At 44.9% G+C, this 14,036-nt stretch overlaps 3 protein-coding genes across 3 annotated transcripts; all 3 read left to right on the top strand.

The window, feature by feature from the left end:
* Positions 1 to 770: 770 nt before the first annotated feature.
* On the top strand, positions 771 to 1,921 carry LOC134564778 (taste receptor type 2 member 105-like). Its single transcript, XM_063423945.1, has one exon. It carries the CDS (start codon positions 786 to 788, stop codon positions 1,716 to 1,718), a length of 933 nt encoding a protein of 310 aa, XP_063280015.1. The 5' UTR covers positions 771 to 785; the 3' UTR covers positions 1,719 to 1,921.
* Positions 1,922 to 1,932: 11 nt separating this feature from the next.
* Positions 1,933 to 5,853, top strand: LOC134564770 (taste receptor type 2 member 10-like). Its single transcript, XM_063423932.1, has one exon. It carries the CDS (start codon positions 4,709 to 4,711, stop codon positions 5,660 to 5,662), a length of 954 nt encoding a protein of 317 aa, XP_063280002.1. The 5' UTR covers positions 1,933 to 4,708; the 3' UTR covers positions 5,663 to 5,853.
* Positions 5,854 to 5,939: 86 nt separating this feature from the next.
* On the top strand, positions 5,940 to 13,981 carry LOC134564765 (taste receptor type 2 member 14-like). The gene is given in 2 exon segments (XM_063423919.1): positions 5,940 to 10,513; positions 10,515 to 13,981. Coding segments are annotated over 2 exon segments (954 nt in total). The 5' UTR covers positions 5,940 to 9,889; the 3' UTR covers positions 10,845 to 13,981.
* The last annotated feature ends 55 nt before the right edge of the window (positions 13,982 to 14,036 follow it).

The raw sequence follows: 14,036 nt of genomic DNA, 5'->3' as shown, positions 1-14,036 counted from the left end.
CGGGAACTCTGCCAAGTTGGGGACCCCTCCACTGCCACTGTGATCCCCGCGGCCGGGACCCCTGTCTGGGATCTGTGATCTTGTGTTCCATTTCTGTGATTGTGACCCCCCGGTTGGAAAATCCTGCTTGGGGTCAGATGGGAGGCTGATTTACCTAGAGGCTGTAATGTCAGATATCTGCTTTGCTTATAGTCTTACTAGTTCTGCTTGTTAGGAATTCTATGCTTTGTTCGCTGTTTCATTAGAGTTGTGTGTGTTAAGATTTCTATGCTTTGGTTATTGTCTTGTTTAGACTTTGTTTGCCTAGGTTTGTAATTGATTGTAGAATAAGGCCGCTCTCAGAATTCTTATGCCTTCAGATATGCGTTTTTGTATAAGTAAACCACTTTATTTAGATACTAAAATGCTGTAAGACCCTTAGAGACTTTTACACCCGTACAACGGCCTGACCCTGATCAAACAGGGCTCACTCACAAAAGCACAACACTCTCCACTGCACAAAAACATCTCCGCTCTTTGTGTCACCCAACACAGCCCCCCTGAACCAACATTCAAATACTCAAGAGTGACACTGGCCCCGGGTAAGAGGATACCCAGCACATTTACATGCCTGCACCTGCCCTGCTCCCCACAGCACCCGCATCAAAATCCCCCCAGCAGCAGCAGCAGCTCTATCAAGCTCCTCTTGCCAGCCCTGACACTGCACCAGCAGCAGCCACTGACCTTCCTCAGGCACTGCTGCCACAGCCCCTTGGCCAGCACAGCTCTGCTCCCCAGCTCCCACCATGGAAGCTTGTCACTCTCCACAGCAATACAAGGTCACTTCCTATGGGACCATAACTGTGGCCATCACCACCCTGGAGGCGTTTGCTGGCATGTGGATAAATGCTTTCATCGTTTGTGTGCTTTCCATTGGCTGGATCACAAAGAAAACCTTGAACTCAAATGAGATCTTGCTGCTGCTGGGATGCTCCAGGATTTGTTCCTTGTGTGTCTCATGGGCATATGCACTTCTTTCATTTATTTATCCCAACTACCTTTATGTTCACCCCATACTTCAAATACTTACATTTTCTGTAATATTTTTTAATTTTTCCAACTTGTGGGTTTCTGCCTCTCTGTGTGTTTTCTATTGTATAAAAATTGCCAATTTCAGGAACACCTTCTTCATCTACCTGAAAGTCAAAATTGACAGGATGGTGCCCTGGCTCTTGTTGGGCTCAGTGCTTTCAGCCTTGGCTTTGGGCAGTGTTATCTGTACCTTCACTGAAACTGTGCAGGGAAACAACCTCACTATCACCTACCTCAGAAATTTTTGGGACACAAGTATCAGAATGGATAAACATTTTACCTCTTCTTTCTTTCTCGCTGGTTTTGGATATGCTTCCTCATTCATGGCAGTCGTCTCTTCTGCTCTTTTCCTCCTCTTTTCTCTCTGGAGACACAAACGCAAGATGCAGACAAACTCCATGGAGGACCTCAACATGGAAGCCCACATCAAAGCCATGAAATCGATTCTCTCCTTCTTAGTGATGTACACCATCAACTTTGTATGTTTGATCTTGTCAACAATTTATGCCATAAAGAATGAAAATACCATGACACTACTTATATTCATATATCTGCATGCTTTTCCAGGCGTTCATTCCCTTATTCTGATTTTCAGCAATCCCAAGCTGGAAAAGGCACTGCTAAGGATTCTCTCCTATGTCAAGTGAGAGTTTTTATTGAAGTAGCAACTGTGATAAAAACACAATTTGAGCCCAGGCAAAATGTTGATCTTCCACTGTAGAAAACAAGTAATTTCTTTAATTTCTAATGTAGCACTTCCATGCACTGTAGATGATACTGCTGTTATCTCTTCAACATCTAATCTGAAGAAAATTTCATTCATATTTATTGAGCTAAGTTATTGTGAGCTAAATACATCACTATTGTATTTAGATGTAGCCAAATCTTGGAGACCTATTTTTGTTGTTAACAAAGTCATTTAGCCCTGATTGCAGACATGATGCCTTACCCTCTCTGTGTTGAACGGATTAATGTAGGCATGAGAGTCTGATGGTGGGCTGATGGACTATCAGGCAGAGGCCCTTCACCTCTGCCTGAGCCTGCTGGAAGAGGCAGTGATGTTAATTTAATGTTCATCCCCTGCCCAAGACTCACAGCCTTTGCCATCAGAACCCTTGGTACCCCTCATTTCCATATCAGCTGGCTGCCCACCACCATTTACAATGGCAGCAATGGGGTATTCTGACTGCAGCCTCTCCTGCACTGCTCCCAAAGTACAGATTTGGCTCCTGAAATCCTCCCTGGCAGAGGATGAGGATATGACCCCCACTGTGCAGGACAACAGGATTGCTTTGCTCTCCTCCCCAAAGCAGGGAACACCTCTTTAGTAAGATTTGCTCTTCTGTCTGATTGTACCCTGGTGAAATTCTGTTTATAGGCGTAACCGATGGTAAAGTTGAGCCTAATGAATTATCCAGAGCTTTTCTTTTCTTTTTTTTTTTTTTATATATATAAAACTAATTCAGTGAGTGTATATATTAGTGACAATTCCAAATCTGTCTTTCTACAATAAATTGCATTATTTGTGATTCTGTGACTGTGAAAGTTCTTAGTGAACATGACAAGATTGAACATGTTTGAATTTGCAGTAATCAGAAATTAAGCTGAGATGCACCCAGGCTCTTTGATCTGTGAGGACCAGCAAGGGGTTCATTTTCTGCTAAATGTCTATACTCTCAATGGAACAGAGGAATATGCAACACTAGTACAAAACTGGCTGCAAAAAAACAAATAACAACACTGCAAACCTGCCACAAATTATTTGATATTCATCAAATGAAATGGCTGCAATAAACAGATTTATCTCTATTTTGGTTTCCCTTTCTTTCTGCTGTGGCTCTGTGCTGTGTGATATATCATGGGCTGTACCACAGTCTGGCAGGGGCTGATAGCTCTGGGTGAACATGCTGACCCCTGTCACTCACCAGAGGTGGTCACTGATGCACAAACAGCGAGGCAGGAACGGCCCCGGGGAGCTCAGGGGTGCAGAGCCCCCTTGCCACGGCAGCCCTGCGTGTCCTCTGTGCCCCACTGCCTGCAAGGACAGGATTCCCTGCTCTGTGTGACTGCTCTCCTGGCCTGCTTGCACCTGGTGATGAGAGGAAAGCGCGGAAGGAAGGCATGGAAGGAAGGCACAGAAGGAAGGAAGGAAGGCGCGGAAGGAAGGAAGGAAGGCAGGCAGGCAGGAAGGAAGGAAGGAAGTGTCATCAATGAGCATGATTCGTGCTAAATTGTAACAATATGTATACTCAGTATCACTTAATATCAATAGGTTAGTATTGTAACTTTATATTTAATCAATACTAGCAGAATTTGTAAAACTAACTTCAGATAAAGGCATAGTGTTAGAAGAGCCCCCCCCCCCGCCCTTTTTCCGTGGCAAAATACCATGAGAAAAGAGGACGTGATACCAAGGACAGTTAGGGTGTAGTGTCCTTGAAGATGCTAAAAAGAGATTGAGACGAGTCCAGGAAAACTAAAGCAAGGTCAGATGTTACTTCTTGGCTATATCTAATAGAACTTAACTATTTAGTTGTCTAACACTAGCTTGGCACATATGTATAACCTTCAGGGTCAAACGAAGGACATACAAGGAAGAGGAGTAGCCTTCATCTCTGCGACCACCAAAAGGAGTCAGAAGACCCTCAAATAACAACTGGAGCATGCACAATGAAGAAGGTGATGCAGACTTCAAGAATCGAAACTGGGAGGAGACAGTTGAAGATGGGAAGAGATGGGGTGTTGGCTACAGTATAAAAAATAGATGAAATAGGCTTTGGTTTGTACACGGGGTAGGGTCCTGAACCCTGCACATGTACCCTGGCCCAGCCAGCCAGCCTCATGCTTTATTGATACCGGGTCCATTCACTGTTAAATTACATTTATAAAGAATGTAATACATTCTTATTTGAATGTATCCCTTTATTTAATTATATTCATCTCAATTAAAATTTGCTGCTAAATTTCAACATGGATGTTTTTGGGACCTTTTCATTTATAACAGAAGGCAGGCAGGCAGGCAGGCAGGCAGGAAGGAAGGAAGGCCTATCCTATGTTTCTTTTTCTATCAGCAAAACTAGAATGGAAACTCATATCAAAGCATAAAGCAGACAGCTACAATACCAGCAAATTAAAATTTTTGCAAGTCAATGCTCTCACCACCATCAATATAAAAAAAAAAAAAAAAAAAAAAAAAAAAAAAAAAAAGAATAGTTTTGCATTAATGCATCAGAAACTTACTTCCTATTGGAGTTTATCAAGGGCCAAAAGAACCCAGGTCCTGAAGCCTGACCCTGATCAAACAGGGCTCACTCACAAAAGCACAACACTCTCCACTGCACAAAAACATCTCCGCTCTTTGTGTCACCCAACACAGCCCCCCTGAACCAACATTCAAATACTCAAGAGTGACACTGGCCCCGGGTAAGAGGATACCCAGCACATTTACATACCTGCACCTGCCCTGCTCCTCACAGCACCAACACCAAAATCCCCCCAAGCAGCAGCAGCAGCAGCAGGAGCTCTATAAAGCTCCTCTTGCCAGCCCTGACACTGCACCAGCAGCAGCCACTGACCTGCCTCAGCCACTGCTGCCACAGCCCCTTGGCCAGCACAGCTCTGCTCCCCAGCTCCCACCATGGAAGCTTGTCACTCTCCACAGCAATACAAGGTCACTTCCTATGGGACCATAACTGTGGCCATCATGAGCCTGGAGGCGTTTGCTGGTATGTGGATAAATTCTTTCATCGTTTGTGTGCTTTGCATTGGCTGGATGAAAAAGAAAACCTTGAACTCAAATGAGAAGATCTTGCTGCTGCTGGGATGCTCCAGGTTTTGTTCCTTGTGTGTCTCATGGGCATATTCATTTCTTTCACTTATTTTTCCTATTTACCTTTATGTTCACCCCATACTTCAACTAGCTGTATTTTTTCAAGCCTTTTTTAATCAATGCAATTTGTGGGTTTCTGCCTCTCTTTGTGTTTTCTATTGTATAAAAATTGCCAATTTCAGGAACACCTTCTTCATCTACCTGAAAGTCAAAATTGACAGGATGGTGCCTTGGCTCTTGCTGGGGTCAGTGCTTTCAGCCTTGGCTTTGGGCACCGTTATCAGTAACCTCACTGAAACTGTGCAGGGAAACAACCTCAGTTCCACCTGCCACAGAAATTTTTGGGAAGCAAGTATCAGAATGGATAAACATTTTACCTCTTCTTTCTTGCTTGCTGGCTTTGGATATGCTGCTTCATTCATGGCAGTCGTCTCTTCTGCTGTTTTCCTCCTCTTTTCTCTCTGGAGACACAAACGCAAGATGCAGACAAACTCCATGAAGGACCTCAGCATGGAAGCCCACATCAAAGCCATGAAATCGATTCTGTCCTTCTTAGTGATGTACACCATCAACTTTGTATGTTTGATCCTGACAATAATTTATCCCACGAATAATGAAAATACCTTGACAGGTTTTATAGCCATATATTTGTGTGCTTTTCCAGGCATTCATTCCCTTATTCTGATTTTCGGCAATCCCAAGCTGGAAAAGGCATTGCTAAGGATTCTCTCCTGTGTGAACTGCGAGTTTTTCATGAAGTAGCAACTGTGGTAAAAACACAGTATGAGCCCATGCAAAATGTTGATCTTCCACTGTAGAAAACAAGTAATTTCTTTAATTTCTAATGTAGTACCTCCATGAATTGTAGATGATACTGCTGTTATCTCTTCAACATCTAATCTGAAGAAAATTTCATTCATATTTATTGAGCTAAGTTATTGTGAGTTAAATACATCATTATTGTATTTAGATGTAGCTAAATCTTTAAGACCTATTTTTGTTGTTAACAAAGTCATTTAGCTTTGATTGCAGGGATGATGCCTACCCCTATGTGGTGAAGGGATTACTGTGCTCATGAGAGTCTGATGGTGGGCTGATGGACTAGCAGGCAGAGGCCCTTCACCTCTGCCTGAGCCTGCTGGAAGAGGCAGTGATGTTAATTTAATGTTCATCCCCTGCCCAAGACTCACAGCTTTTGCCATCAGAACCCTTGGTACCCCTCATTTCCATATCAGCTGGCTGCCCACCACCATTTACAATGGCAGCAATGGGGTATTCTGACTGCAGCCTCTCCTGCACTGCTCCCAAAGTACAGATTTGGCTCCTGAAATCCTCCCTGGCAGAGGATGAGGATATGACCCCCACTGTGCAGGACAACAGGATTGCTTTGTTCTCCTCCCCAAAGCAGGGAACACCTCTTTAGTAAGATTTGCTCTTCTGTCTGATTGTACCCTGGTGAAATTCTGTTTATAGGCCTAACTGATGGTAAAGTTGAGCCTAATGAATTAACCAGTGCTCTTCTTTTTCTTTCATGGTATTTAGAGTTAATCCAATGAGTGTATTTATTAGTGACAATTCCAAATTTGTCTTTCTACAATAAAATGCATTATTTGTGATTCTGTGACTGTGAAAGTTCTTAGTGAACATGACAAGACTGAACATGTTTGAATTTGCAGTAATCAGAAATTAAGCTGAGCTGCACCCAGGCTCTTTGATCTGTGAGGACCAGCAAGGGGTTCATTTTCTGCTAAATGTCTATACTCTCAATGGAACAGAGGAATATGCAACACTGGTACAAAACTGGCTGCAAAAAAAACAAATAACAACACTGCAAACCTGCCACAAATTATTTGATATTCATCAAATGAAATGGCTGCAATAAACAGATTTATCTCTATTTTGGTTTCCCTTTCTTTCTGCTGTGGCTCTGTGCTGTGTGATATATTATGGGCTGTACCACAGTCTGGCAGGGGCTGATAGCTCTGGGTGAACATGCTGACCCCTGTCACTCACCAGAGGTGGTCACTGATGCACAAACAGCGAGGCAGGAACGGCCCCGGGGAGCTCAGGGGTGCAGAGCCCCCTTGCCACGGCAGCCCTGCGTGTCCTCTGTGCCCCACTGCCTGCAAGGACAGGATTCCCTGCTCTGTGTGACTGCTCTCCTGGCCTGCTTGGACCTGGTGATGACATTGCCTTCTCCCAGTGCACTCTGGCTCAGTGAAACACCCAGGAATGTGGGGTTTGTGCAAGGTGCAGCGTGGAATGAAGCCACAACTTCATCTCACAGTGACCCACAGGCAGATGTATGGGGTGCCTGGGCCAGGTGCTGCAGCTGGGGGTGTGTGGAGTCTCAGTCAGTTGGGGTCAAGGCAGTTCCATGTCAGGAAAGGCAGCTCTTGGCCCTCCACTGGACCCACCATAGGACACTGCTCATCCCATCAGCAACACTCATGGCTCCTCTAGGAAAAGGTAATTTAATTAAGGTCAAAAACACGTCCCAGCAGTGAGGCCTGAGGAATATTGTGAGAAACAGTCCTGAAGAACAGGGTCAAGGAAGGGAGGGGAGGTTGCTCCATGTGCTGGAGAAAGAAAGTCCCTGCAGCCTGTGAAGAGGACCATGGTGAGGCAGCTGTGCCCTGCAGCCCAGGGAGGTCTAAGGTGAAAAGGAGACCCACCTGCAGCCTTAGGAGAACCCCACAGCACAACAGGTGGGGTCGGTGTATCCTGCAGGATTGCAGCCCATGGAGAGGCCATGCTGGAATCAAGTCATCCTGAAAGACTGCAGCCCAAGGGAGGGACTAATGCTAGAGCAGGGGAAGAGTGCAAGGAAAGAGTGGAGACTTGTTATGAACTGACTGCAACCCCCATTCCCCATCCCTCTACACTGATGTAGAGGAAAGATGTAGAGCACCTGGGAACAAGGCATCAGATTGATCAGAGGAAGAAGGGGAAGGCAGAGGCAGCAGGTTCTAATTTTCCATTTGTTTCTTATCAACCTACAATATTTTCAACGGTCACTAAATTACCTGATTTTTTCTTGTCAAGACTCTTTTGTCCTTGTGAGTAATTGGTGAATGATGTCGCTGCCCTTATTTCTACAAATCCAAGAGATTTTCCATCCTATTTTCCACCCCTACCCCACTTGTAGGTGACAGTGAAGGAGTAGCTGGGTGGGGATCTGACAGATGCCCAAGGTCCACACTCCACAGCAGGTGAAACATGAAAGAGTTCCAGCATGAACACAACAGAACCTGAGCTGCTCACTTCTATCACCAGCTCAGATCCTGAGGCAGATCTGAAGATCTCTTCTGGACACAATGGAATCTTCTTTCTTGCCAGGGACAAGCCTTGAAAGCACAGGAATGACCACACCTCCCTTCTTCCCCTCCTCCTCCTCATGTACTTTATCCTTTAACATGACAGTCCCAACCACTTTCACAACAAAGGGGCCTGGAAGCTCCATCTTATTCCTTACATCCAGTGCAACATCATCCCTCACAACCTCACATGCCACAAGACTCAGCAGGCCAAACCAGCACCTTGCATGTGTTCCCACACAAAACACCACAGCCCCAGCAAACCACACTGGGGTACCTCCTTCCATCCCCATGAAACCCATGGGAATGTGACACCCAGCACAGAATCCCTGTCCTGGGCCCCAGCCCCACTCTGCTGGCCCTGAAGGGGACAGAGTGTCCATCAGCACAGCCACCCTGCACAGCCCATGGGGACACATGCAGGATGTGCCCAGCCTGGAGAAGCTGACACAGGAGAGATGTCAGAAGTCAATGGCAATGGCTGCCCAGTGCTGCCATGGTATGGAAAACTGCTCTGCGTCACTTTACAAGTCTTTATGATTGCTGAAAAAATGCAGTTAGGAGGTTGTGATATGAATATTCACATAACATACTGCAGGCGCTTACATCCCACAGAAAACATGGCTACCATCACTCTAAAGAGATATGGTTCATTTCCTGTAGCCATAGAGTTCTTTCTTGGGGTTTCATTTTATTTGGTTCGACCTCAGCATCAAATGAGAGCTCCTTGGTTACTGTGGTCCTCACGTGCAAGGCCAAATGTGCCACGTCCTGCACTAACCCAAAGTGCAGGGGCAGTCCATGCGCAGCAGAGCTTAACACAACTTGCCTGTTAAAAGCCTCACAGCTTTCAGGATCTACACTAATTTGGAAACTTTAGGACACTGCAGTGTGGGGGAAACTCAGCATGGTGTCATCCTTAAAAGCCTTCACTTTCCCAGCAGATGAGATTGGAACCAAAGCTCAGGGATTTGTCATGGCTTTTACCCTTTTTCCTCCATATGCCTCAAACCTGTAAAAAATTCCAGCTTTACTTTCTGTGTCTCCCGTCACATGCCCCACTATGTGGCTCTTCACTCACTCTTAAGGCAATGCCTTGGTTAAAGCAAACCTTCCTCAATTGGTAAAACAAACATGGATTTCAATACCTGTGAATGACACAAATAAAGACCACTTTTCCAGCATCTAGGATGAATGTTGCACCAACAAGACTCTTGGACTCAAAAGGATATTGAGTCCCCTGAGTGCTCTCTGCTGAGCCCAGCCAGGGCTCTGCACAATCATCAGAGGTCAAGGAAGGCAGAGAAGAAGCCAGGTCCTGAAGCCTGACCCTGATCAAACAGGGCTCACTCACAAAAGCACAACACTCTCCACTGCACAAAAACATCTCCGCTCTTTGTGTCACCCAACACAGCCCCCCTGAACCAACATTCAAATACTCAAGAGTGACACTGGCCCCGGGTAAGAGGATACCCAGCACATTTACATGCCTGCACCTGCCCTGCTCCACACAGCACCAACACCAAAATCCCCCCAAGCAGCAGCAGCAGCAGGAGCTCTATAAAGCTCCTCTTGCCAGCCCTGACACTGCACCAGCATCAGCCACTGACCTGCCTCAGCCACTGCTGCCACAGCCCCTTGGCCAGCACAGCTCTGCTCCCCAGCTCCCACCATGGAAGCTTGTCACTCTCCACAGCAATACAAGGTCACTTCCTATGGGTACCCAACTGTGTCCATCATCACCCTGGAGGCGTTTGCTGGCATGTGGATAAATGCTTTCATCGTTTGTGTGCTTTGCATTGGCTGGGTCAAAAAGAAAACCTTGAACTCAAATGAGAAGATCTTACTGCTGCTGGGATTTTCCAGGTTTTGGTATTTAGGCATCTCATGGCTATATTCTTTCCTTCTAATAGTAGATCCCTATTGCTTTTGTATTCCTCTCCTCCTTGAATCTCTTGCAGGTATTCAAAGCTTTTTTGATTGTTCAAACATATGGGTTTCAGCCTGTCTTTGTGTTTTTTACTGCATAAAAATTGCCAATTTCAGGAACAGCTTCCTCATCTACCTGAAAGTCAAAATTGACAAGATTGTGCCATGGCTCTTGTTGGGATCGGTGCTTTTGGCCTTTATTTCCAGCATTCTTGTCTACCACATTGCTAATGAAACACAATGCAGCAATCGCAATTACAGCAGTCAAGGATATTATCTGAAACATATTCTCAAATTGGATGAACATTTAGTGCCTATTTTTTTTTTCATAGGATTTCTATTTTCCACTTCATTAACAATAGTCATTTTTTTCTGCCCTTTTCCTTCTCTTTTCTCTCTGGAGACACAGACACAAGATGCAGACAAACTCTGTGAACAGCCTCAGCATGGAAGCCCACATCAAAGCCATGAAATCTATTCTCTCCTTCTTAGTAATGTATAGCATTAACTTTATATTTTTTATTTTGACACTGATTTATGCAAGAAAGAAAGAAAATCATGTGGCTTTTTTTATTTTTGCATTTCTGTATGCTTTTCCAGGTGTTCATTCCCTTATTGTGATTTTCAGCAATCCCAAGCTGGAAAAGACAGTGATAAGGATTCTATCCTGTGTCAAGTGCAAGGATTGCATGAAGTAGGAACTGTAATAAAAGCTGGAACCCACACATAATCTTGGTATTTCGTTATAAGACACAAGTCAGTTTATCTCTAACGCAACTCTCTGGGCAGTGTAGATGATACAGATGTTCTCTGTTGAAAGCCAAAGTCAAGAATAAATCATTCAAATTCTTTGAATCAAAGTAGTATGACTTAGATTATTGTTAGCAGTTCATTTAGGTAATTCATTCAGGTAATTGTTTGAGTTCAATTCTTATCAATAATAAATTGATTTAGACCTGGTACATGGATGCAAAGGGGCAATAAGCATACTGCAAACCTTCCTCAAACACTTTGGCATTTGCTGATTGAAAAATTACTCAACTTAGCATCAGGTTGATTTGTGTTTGGGTTTACATTTCTTTCTGCTGTATCTCTGTTTTTTGCAATATTCTCACTTGTAACACTGGGTGGGGTGGGTGCAACTCAAAAGACTGCAGCCTATGGAGACCCCATGTCAGAGCTGCCTGATCCTGAAGGACTGTGGCCCACGGATGGGATCCACACTTTAGCAAGGAAGAAAGTGATGAGGAAGGAATGGAAGAGAAAACTTTTTATGGACTGACTGCAACCCTCCTTCCCTGTCCCCCAGCACCACTGTTGGGCATGAAGTGGAGAAGCCAGGAATGAAAGAGGGAATTTTGGTTTCTGAAGATGAAGAGGGGAAGGCAGAGGGCTCTAGTTTTGTGTTTGTTCCTCATTATGCTACTCTGTTATCAATAGCCAATAAACTAAATTCATTTTCTCAACTCAAGTCTGTTTTCTCCAGGACATTAACACCTTCTGTTCCACCCCTGGCCTATTGTGGAGCAAGAATAAAGGAGCAGGTGGATGGGGACATGGCACGTGCCCAAGCTCAGCAAACCACAGCACAATCTCTAAACATGCAATAATTCCAGCATGAACAGAGCAGAATTTGATTTTTTGATTTCTGTCACCAGCTGAGGCACAGAGCATCTTACACTATGCCTGGTGCCAGTGATGCATTTTCCATCCATTCTTGGCAAGGTTTGTTTGGTCTCCCATTCTCCCAAGAGAAGAATATCTGCCAGGGCTGGAGACCAAACAACTGAGGCCTTCCTCAGACAAGGGAGGAAGTAAAGCCCAAGAGCTTCTGGAGATAGCATTCCCTTGGGCAGAGACATTAAAGGGGCTGGGGGCACTGCTAGAAACAAGGCAGTGTTCCAACACTCTTGGAAGTCAGAGAGACATGAGGAAGTGATGAGCCCCTGTTCCCTTTTGCTGGGCCTGGAATTGGAGTTACAGCCTGTTAGACCCACATGTCCAGAGAAAGCCCAACATCAACCTCTCCCCTTCAGCCTGAAGAACCTACAGCCCTGTTACAAATGAGTGTTTGAGATGACTTCAAAATCACTGGCAAGGGTATCAGTAAAATCCAGATTTAATAGTAAGCAAGAGCATGATGAAGTTTGTTGGCAAGTTTCACTCTACTACTTATTAGATCGTTAAGGCACAACAAGGGAAAAAGGAAACAGGAAAAAAATCCCTTAAATCAAAACAGAAATGAACCAAGGGCTATCTGTGTGTGTGTGCATGTGTATGTGTGTGTTTAGGTGTGTGTGACAAAATGCTAGAAAGGGCAAGGATAAAAAGGAATAAGGCCTCAAAGCTTAACAGCATTCAAAAGTACTTAACTTTCATCTTGAATGTAACAGTTTAGGAAAGGAATAAAACTTGACAGCATTTAACTTAGCTTTTAGCTTATATTAAATTTATTTACAGGTCTAACTTACTGAAATATCTAAGATACTTAAACATCTAAGAGAGCAGCATTTCTCCAATATTTGCCAAAGCATATTCACACGTGTATGCACACAGACAGAAAGACTCAGTGCAAAGTACCTGTGAAAAATTCCCCTCAAAGGCAGTGAAATACTCATTCTGGATGCCTTTACACCTCATCACCAGGCCAAGGGTTGAGCCTCAAGGAGTGGGGGAATCAGTGCAGGATTGGTTTTGTTCAGAGATTCTCTGAGTACAGCTAATTTGGGAGTTCCCAGCTATGAGAGGCCCCACTGGTCACAGACTGCTAGGGTCCAGGAGAGCAAAGGGTCTCATTTTGGACCCTCACTTTTGTTCATACAGCTGCAAGAAAGTGGGGCCTTAGTCATTCCAATGATTTTCATCCTGGCTGCACTTAGGTTCCACACTCTTTCTTTGAAAGTGTGAGAACCAGGATGTTATGCCATTCAGACAAAAAAAAAGGTAACTTCTTAGGTTGTTCATAAAACCACCAGATCTCATTAGGCAGCAGCAGCTCCTGGGAGCAGACAGTGGTTCTGATAGGCTCAGGAGGAGCTGGGCCCAGGTGCTGCTCGTCAAGGCAAGGCCTACTGAGCATTTCTCAGGCCAAGGCCTGAAAAGGGGAGGGGGAAGCACCACCACAGCCCCACCATCAAAAAAAGAGAGGCACCACCAGAGAGACACGACACATTGCCGCTTCCCCCTTTCCCCCCATTTTTCATTTGAGCAGAGGCTGTGCAGTTCTCCAGAAAACAGGGTGGGTTTCTCTCAAGCTCTTCTTTCTGCAGTTCCCAGCCTTCATCTCCCTGCTCTCAGGGGGATTCCTCTCACTGGGACTGTTCTCTGGTAATTCCAGCTCTCCACCTGTACAGCACAGTCCAGCACACACACAGCTGCACTCACAGGGCCCATCTACAGGGTCAGAGGTTTTGTTTTGGTCTGCTCAAACTCTGCTGCCACCAACACTTGAGAAAACACCACGGTGTGCCCAGCATGGTGCAGCCCCAACCTCCCCTCACAGGGACCCCCTGGACCCCAGCACTGCCCAGATCCTGACATGGATATTCCAAGTGTAAATCTTGCCCAGGAAAAGACAAACCCTTTGCTCCTCCTGCAGGGCTCTGATTTTGTAGGTACTCGGGATTCAGGACTCTTTGTCAGAAACAACATCCAATATCAGGAAAAATCTTTTTTTTCCTTAAATTCCTTTTTCCTTAATACAGCAGCTCTGTCCCATCAATGCTGTTCCAGCTGAGAGCAGGGAGCAAAGCCAGCAGTTCCACACAGATGAGCTGCAGCACTGTCAGTTTTACATATCATATAGTATTCCCCACGTCATAAAAGGAGAAGGAAATAGATGATGGTGGGATAAGAAGATTGGCCTTCATCAAGCTCTGACAAAAACAATT

Source organism: Prinia subflava, chromosome 2, assembly GCF_021018805.1.
Source record: "Prinia subflava isolate CZ2003 ecotype Zambia chromosome 2, Cam_Psub_1.2, whole genome shotgun sequence".
NCBI lineage: Eukaryota > Metazoa > Chordata > Aves > Passeriformes > Cisticolidae > Prinia > Prinia subflava.
The sequence above is the reverse complement of the archived record's forward strand: the minus strand, read 5'-3'. Positions and strand labels throughout refer to the sequence as shown.